This window comes from Glycine max, chromosome 13, assembly GCF_000004515.6.
Source record: "Glycine max cultivar Williams 82 chromosome 13, Glycine_max_v4.0, whole genome shotgun sequence".
NCBI lineage: Eukaryota > Viridiplantae > Streptophyta > Magnoliopsida > Fabales > Fabaceae > Glycine > Glycine max.
In genome coordinates, this window is record NC_038249.2 from 16,923,908 (window position 1) to 16,931,148 (window position 7,241).

The window sequence follows — 7,241 nt, forward strand, 5'->3', positions numbered from 1 at the left end:
AATTTTTTTCCCATGGATTTTTGCCCTAAATTGAGATCAAAACCCACTGCGGAATTTGGGAGAAAAACAATGGTAGGGTTTGAGCTTTCATGGGGGTTGTCGTAACAACACAAGTGTGGTTCGTGGTGGTCGTGATGGTTGCAGAAGGGTTCAAGGCTCATGACATCAAACGAAAAATGACGGTAGGATAGGGTGGTGTTGCGATCGAAATTTGGGGTTGTGAGAGAGGGCAATGGTGTTTGGTTATGAGTTTGGGGTTGCAATGTTGTTGATCTTTGATGTGGTGTCCATCATGGTGGCACAAGATTAGGGATGAAGAGTGGTTTGTCGATTTGTATTTTGGTTTATGCAAGATCTAAGGAAAAGAAGAATGGAGATGGATACCTGGTTCACAAATCTAAGGAAAAGAAGAATGAAGATGGATATTTGGTTCGCAGATCTGAGATAAAGTCAGCTAAGCCGACTCTAATGGCATGTTTCTTTTTAAAATTATTAAAAATAAAGAATTAGTGACATGAAAAAGAAGAAGATGGTGTGTTGCTGATGATGTGACATTCTGTCAGCCACACCAACACTTAACAAAGCCAAGCTAGTAGTGGGTACCAAATGCAAAAATTTGAAAAGGTTAGGTACCAATATCAAACAAAAAATCATTTAGGTAGTAAACGGAAAAAAGATATATTTCAGGTATGAAAAACATTTTTAAGCCAATTTTAAATGTTGTAGTATTTTCCTTATAGTATTAAGCTTATCAAGACATCTCAAACTTAGTGTCACTTATATGGGTTTGGGAAATGAATAAGGTTTAATAAGAGACAATGAACTCTCCAAATGAATGTAAATATAAGGAATAGCTAACTCTTTTATGAGTTGAAGGATTAACTAGCTCAATATGAGTTTTAAGAATGACTAACTCTTCATGAGTTGCAGAATTAGCCGGCTTAATATGAGTTCCAGGAATGGCCTTCATGAGTTAGGGATGATTGACTTCTTCAAGAGTTACGAAATAATATTTTGAGTACAAATACACACATAAAAGGCCTTAGTATGAAGTTTATAACATTTCCTTGTTTATCATTCTTGCTCAGAATGCTATGCGGTTGTGAATATTATTAATGATTACGGAGAGAGGTAATACTTATGAATCCTTACGTGTAACGTCATTGTCCTTGAATCTCTAAACATGTGTTTCATCTATGGGCCACTTGTCTTTATATTCTTAATTGTGCAGGATTAGACTTAATTGGCTTAATCATGTTTCAAGTATAAAAAATATATGTTGCAATGACAAGGTTAGCTGCAAGATCTCTCATAAATTTGTGATATATTAATAGCGTACTATAGTCAATAAATCCCAAATTGCACAATCCATTGTCGGTTTATTTCATGATGAAATATAAGAATAGTAAAGAGCAAGGAGCCATAATCTAGAGCAACGTGAGAATGTCAGATCCAGAGGCAACAATACTATCTTTGGGGATCCTCCCTATTCATATTTGCTTGCTTGGTGGTGTTTTTGTATACTATTTTTAATGAGGCAGCCATGTTAGAGGTGATTTGTTTATTAAGTACTTTAATGTTTTGATATGATAGCAATTTCCATGGCAATACAACCATGCAACCTTTTGGACCACAATAAGATTTATGTTTTAAGCTTCATCTTTTGAATCTTGAGATTTCATGATATGCATTAGAAAGTTTACTCCATGGTAGACTATTTGATATACTAGGCTAGGCTAGGCCTTAAACTTTTTAAAACAAGTTAGTTTTATTGAAGTCAAGTGTGGTTGGATAAAGGGCAATATGGTCTTGGATTCTTGGTGTTATGATTTTTTGGTGATAATCATAGGTAATGGTCTCATGATGATTTAAGGATTAACCACGGATTAACTCTGCAATGGAAATTTAGAGAAACAACAAATTATGGTGCCACCATCATAGAGTCTTCAAACCAAGTATGTCATGTAAACAAGCTTTTAGGCCAGACCAAACCTTCAAAATAGTTTCTCCTAGTCGGTACAACCGTTACTCAACATTATGGTTCTACAAAACATGTTCTGGTTAATGTTCATGTAAAACATTTTAGAATTAGTTAGACCATCAAATACGATAGATTAGGCCTTAAAAATTAACATATAACAAGAAAACAAATCAAGCTAAACTTTTGTAATTTTGAAAATATGTTATTATGCATATAAGTATTTATTTTATATTAATATTTAATTTAAGATTTAAATATTTTTCTTCTTGCAAATATGTCCCTATTTATTTCTTTTATTTTTAATTCTTATAAATTATTTTTGTTTTGTTTTTAGTTGTTGATGTGATGCTCTTGACATGACATTTTTTTGTTCACGTGACACTTACCAATGTCATTATTTGTTGTCATGGTGCTTATTGACATCAATAATCATTAGCAACATCAACTTTTGTTAAAGAAAAATTAACAGCAAGGACCAACAAGAAAAAATAAAAAATTTCAAAACTTTATTTTTTAGAAAAGGACTAAAACAATAAGTAGTAAATTATAAAGACAAGAAATACAATTAAGCTATTTTACAATAATGCAATTTGAACTACCTTTTGTTTTCTATTACTTATATAAAAATATTTACTAACTTTGTCAATGTTTAATCCTTGTTATTGGTGCAATCCACATTTTCTCTCAGCCCAATGAACTACCTTTGTTTGATTTGAATTGAAAATTATTATTAACCAATATAACCATAAATTTCACTATTGTTTTGAAAATGTGTTATCTTGAAACATATTCATCACCATGTCCCAAACATGAGGTCATAGGTTTTAATCTCCGTGCAAGTGCAATCATTGTGTAACAAAAAGAAAATTAAAATCTATCCAAAATTCCTACAAAATAAATAATTTCATCACAACACACTGCAATGGGAAATAAAATGTTGATCTAGCATTTACAGGCCCATTTTATCTGCCAACAGGTGTGGCCAATATAACCGTTAAATAAATAAACAAATACTCATCAGTAAAAAATAAAGGTAAGAAAATCCCGGATCCCGTGTATTGAGCAAAGCTCGGTAAATTGTTAGTATTTCCTTCTCCATGACGTCCACTTGAGCTTAAGCTGGTACCACAAAGGAGGTATTCCCAGCACCCCTCTTGTTAGCTTTGAGTCAAACACATCAAATTGGACCTTTCTTAGGGAATCCAAGAGAACCTGAGCAGGCACTGCTGGAAGGAGCACTGGAAGAGCCTCAGGAGGTACACTTTCGGTTAACTTCCGGGCCTTCTCTAAGTGTGCATTGGCTACTGATGCCATTTCATAAACTGCTTCACAAAGGCCTTCGCGAGAATCCACCCATCTCTCTTCTCCACCTCCCTGCTTAACTATTAGCCCATGCTTGGATGCTATTGCAGTTGGTATGTAAGAAAAATGCCGGTTGTGAGACGCATGATAGGGCAATGATTTAAGGAGCAAGAGAATGCCACTAGCCTTGCCAATATGTGAGGCTGCATGGTCAGCTGCGGTAGACTTGATACCACCAGCTTGAAGTGTTAGGTACAGCATAGTTGATACAGTGTCCTCGGCATATTTCTCCAACTCTCCAATAGTTTTGGGCATGTCAGTAACCTCTCTTCTTGCATCATTGATCCGAGCATCAACAGATCGTTTCAACCATATCTTGCTGAGTTTGGTCTCAGCTATCACAGATGACAGGGCCTGTGCTGTTGGGTGTTCAATCAGTTTATTGGCGAACATTTTGTCTATGGCTTCCTGCCACCAAACAAGGCGCATAAGGCCGATCCTGGGATCTGAGGCAACATCCATAGCCCTCGCTGTTTCAACATTCAAGGCACGGAGTGCAAATGCAGCCTTCCGCATAGACGGAGGCAGCTCGAGAAGGCAAAGATAGTGATGATAATCATAACTTCGCACTTGTTGTACGCAATGGGAGAGAGCTGCCCTTAAGTTACTAGATGCAGAACCGCCATTCATTAAAGCCTCTCCTGGGTGCCTACAGATGAAAGTTACATCTATCACAATACCGATATATATCATAAAGAAATATTATGTTATTATGTTGAAACGTATGCATAAGCTATGCAGCATAACTATATTTTAAAATTTACTTGAGTTGAGGATTGGTGTTTGACTCTTTGCCCCTTGAAAATATAACCTATAATTTAATCCTGCAGATATGCTAAGAATGGATAGCTTATTCTGATCTCTAAAACAAGGAGCAAAATAATTTCTTGATTATTGTATATGAAGTTAACCCTCAAATTCTCTGAGATTCATCAAAGCCTAATCATATAACTCATATTTTTGCATCTTCTTTATTATAAAATCAGACTCCCCTTGGTTTTGTTCCTTTTGTCAGATTGGATTAGGCATTGGAACCTGTCTGAGCATTGGGTTTGAGCTCTATAACATGCTAAAGGCAACAAAGAAAAAGGAAAAATAAAAAAAGAACAGAAATGCATTGATTGTCTATAATTATTAAACAGAAAATTCTCAAAACAGGACTTTGCTAAAATACACACCTATTTTTCTCATTGCATGCTTCGCTTCCATTTTAGATAAATACTAATTTCATTATTAATTGTAAAACACAAATTACAGTACAAATAAAAGTTGGGATGAAATCCAAGATTTACTAAAAACAACGACCTATATAAAACAACCAGTTGCACTTCTACAAATCTTCATATTTGCAAAACACTTGAGATTTAGACAATTTTACTTTTAAGAATTTTGGACTTTGATCTATATCTTGTCCATGAAGACAATCAATATTCATTCACCCTTAAAGAATCAACAAAATTAAATTCACACACAAACCCCATCTACACTTTAACCATTTTTTTTAAACTACCAAATAGGGATAAATGTACTAAAAATATAAAGTCAGCCGAACACCAAAAATAGTGCCAGTATATCCACGGAATGTAAAGTACTAAAATGTTCAGAATTCAGATTCAATACACACAAGAATAATCAAGATAATATATTAAAACCTTAATCACAAATCAAGAGTTATTGATACACAACATAGCAGAGTCTTGACTTTCTCTATATCATACAGCAACTGAACAAGACAAACATGAATCTGAGAGACTGCTAATCAGATTAATTCTTAACAACACCTTTAGAACAATAACCTGTAGGTAAGTGCATGAATTTCTGTCAAGCTAAACTTTATTTCTACTCCCATAGTGTTTGCCCTTTCAAATAGTGCACGATTCATCTAAATATGACAAGGTAAAACATCCCAAGATCATTTCATGAGAAGTAACCGACTGCACTAAATTATCCTACTTGACTGTAACAAACAAACTACACAACCCTTACTTACGATCAAACTTCTTACTTGGGCAAATAACCTTCAACAGCAGCGTCAACTTCTTCAAAAAGAACCCACACAACCCCAACGCTATTGTGCACTAGTGGACCATCTCTGCCCCGGTAATTCCAATAAAACCCATCAAGTTCATGACCCATTCACAATAATAAGTCAATCACCGATCCACCAAAAACCTCAGCACACAAGAACCGTTTTATGTGAATCGAATAACATAAATCAATGAGACTACAACACTATTTGTAGCGAAACCTCAAACAGACATTTCTACGAACAGTTAGAGTGCGAGAACTACACGCTATGTAATTGCAACTTAGAGGAAACTAAGTATTTGAAATCAGTTTAGAAATAAGAGAGGACAACCCGAAAGGCTATGAAAGCTACCTGAGGAAACTAAGTATTTGTTCAAAACACAGCACCGAAAACACCCCCAGAGGAACTCCAGAACATCCCCCAAAAAAGAGACAAAATAAAATTACAGTAAATCTCAATAAAGATGATGTTATTGAGAACCATATGACTAGAAATGAAACAAAAAAAAAAGAAAAAACACTAAACAATAAAATTAATTCTGAAATAGAAAGGACAACAAAAAGGACTGAGAATTGATTCAAAAGAACAAAACACAAAAATTGGAAAGACGAGGATTCAAGTTTTACAGACACAAACCTCCGTGGCTGTGGTGTAACTCCAGAGACCAAAAAAAAAGTCCTAAGCTTTGTGCGGTATTCTTCGACTCGTCTTTGTTTTTAATTCTTTTCCGCTTCTTCCATATAAATTATAAATTACTATTATTATATTTTACGTGTTTTATAAATTATAAAAATTTAAAAAAAAAAAAAAAACACCGCTTACTACTAGTCTGTGACTATTCTAAACGTATTTTGGGTTAAATTAAATGGTGTCATGTAAATGTAAGTTTATACAGACGCTGCACAAGGACCGTTAGATGTAAATCAGAAATGGATATGTGAATGCCACGTGTGGTTGTCGAGGATATGCGACAACAATAGCAGCCTACGTCAGAGGACGCTGCACGCTTCGATTGGTAGGAGATCCGATATCCCGAGGTGGTCCAGATCTCGCCCTTTATATTTGATTGGACTTCGACAGCAAAGTATGAACAATTTTTTTCTTATAAGAAAAAGAAGAGAAATTAGTAAAAAGAATTTTTTAATAACATTAAAAATATATAGATTAAATTATAATTTTTCTCTCTTTTAATTTCTTATTCACAACATTTTTGTCTTCTTAATTATTTTTCACGATTTCAGTCCCACATTTTAAAAACTCTACAATTTTAATTTTATCTTCAAAATTGCATATGTTTGTTTCTTAAAATTTTATTTTTAATTAATTAAATTGGTTTTATAATACCTAAAATAAATATTTTAGATCTAGGATATAATTGAATTAAAATAAAAGAAATATATATATATATATATATATATATATATATATATATATATATATATATATATATATAAAATTAAGGAGTATAATACAAAGAAAATTTACCCATAATGGGATTGGAGAAGTGCTTGGAAGTTGCCTCCATAGATTCAATAGGAAGAGTACTAAACTTTGAGAAGTATCAAATGATCCAAAATTACAAGAATCATAAAAGGACCTCCAAGAGCATTAAACCTTTGGCCTAGTTTCAACTTTTCCAACATGGAAAAGAGTGAGTGGTACAATAATGAAAGAAATAAGTTGTGGATGGTCAATGGCCTTCCAAAAGCAATCAATGATACAAAAGAAGAAAACTCTAAAACTATAGCTTTGGCTAAAGTGCAAACAAAATGTTTGTTGATCTAATAGAGAATGAAGGTTGAATGTTCAATTTTGATATCCTCTCCCTTATGTTGTGTTTGGTTCTAGTGAAAGTTGAGAGGGATGAAA

At 33.7% G+C, this 7,241-nt stretch overlaps 1 protein-coding gene across 4 annotated transcripts; it reads right to left on the minus strand.

Moving 5' to 3' along the window:
• Window positions 1–2,904: 2,904 nt before the first annotated feature.
• On the minus strand, window positions 2,905–6,135 carry LOC100796423 (NADH dehydrogenase (ubiquinone) complex I, assembly factor 6). Of its 4 annotated transcripts, none has more exons than XM_003543773.4 (2): window positions 6,009–6,135; window positions 2,905–3,992 (listed from the first exon to the last, which is right to left on the minus strand). In XM_003543773.4, the coding sequence occupies exon 2, from the start codon at window positions 3,971–3,973 to the stop codon at window positions 3,062–3,064; it is 912 nt and encodes a 303-aa protein (XP_003543821.1). In that variant the 5' UTR covers window positions 3,974–3,992; window positions 6,009–6,135; the 3' UTR covers window positions 2,905–3,061. The 4 variants fall into 4 exon arrangements, with proteins under 4 accessions (XP_003543821.1, XP_006593611.1, XP_006593614.1 ...); XM_006593548.4 differs by having other exon boundaries at window positions 5,349–6,012; XM_006593551.4 differs by lacking the exon at window positions 6,009–6,135 and adding an exon at window positions 5,724–5,985.
• Window positions 6,136–7,241: the final 1,106 nt, after the last annotated feature.

What these genes read in the sequence shown, in the direction of transcription:
- LOC100796423 (XM_006593548.4), bottom strand. Translation starts at nt 5,479, where the DNA reads ATGGGTCATGAACTTGATGGGTTTTATTGGAATTACCGGGGCAGAGAT. An exon ending in GTTGAAGGTTATTTGCCCAA is followed by an intron (nt 3,993 to 5,348) that starts GTAAGAAGTTTG and finishes TTTCATCTGTAG; the next exon opens with GCACCCAGGAGAGGCTTTAA.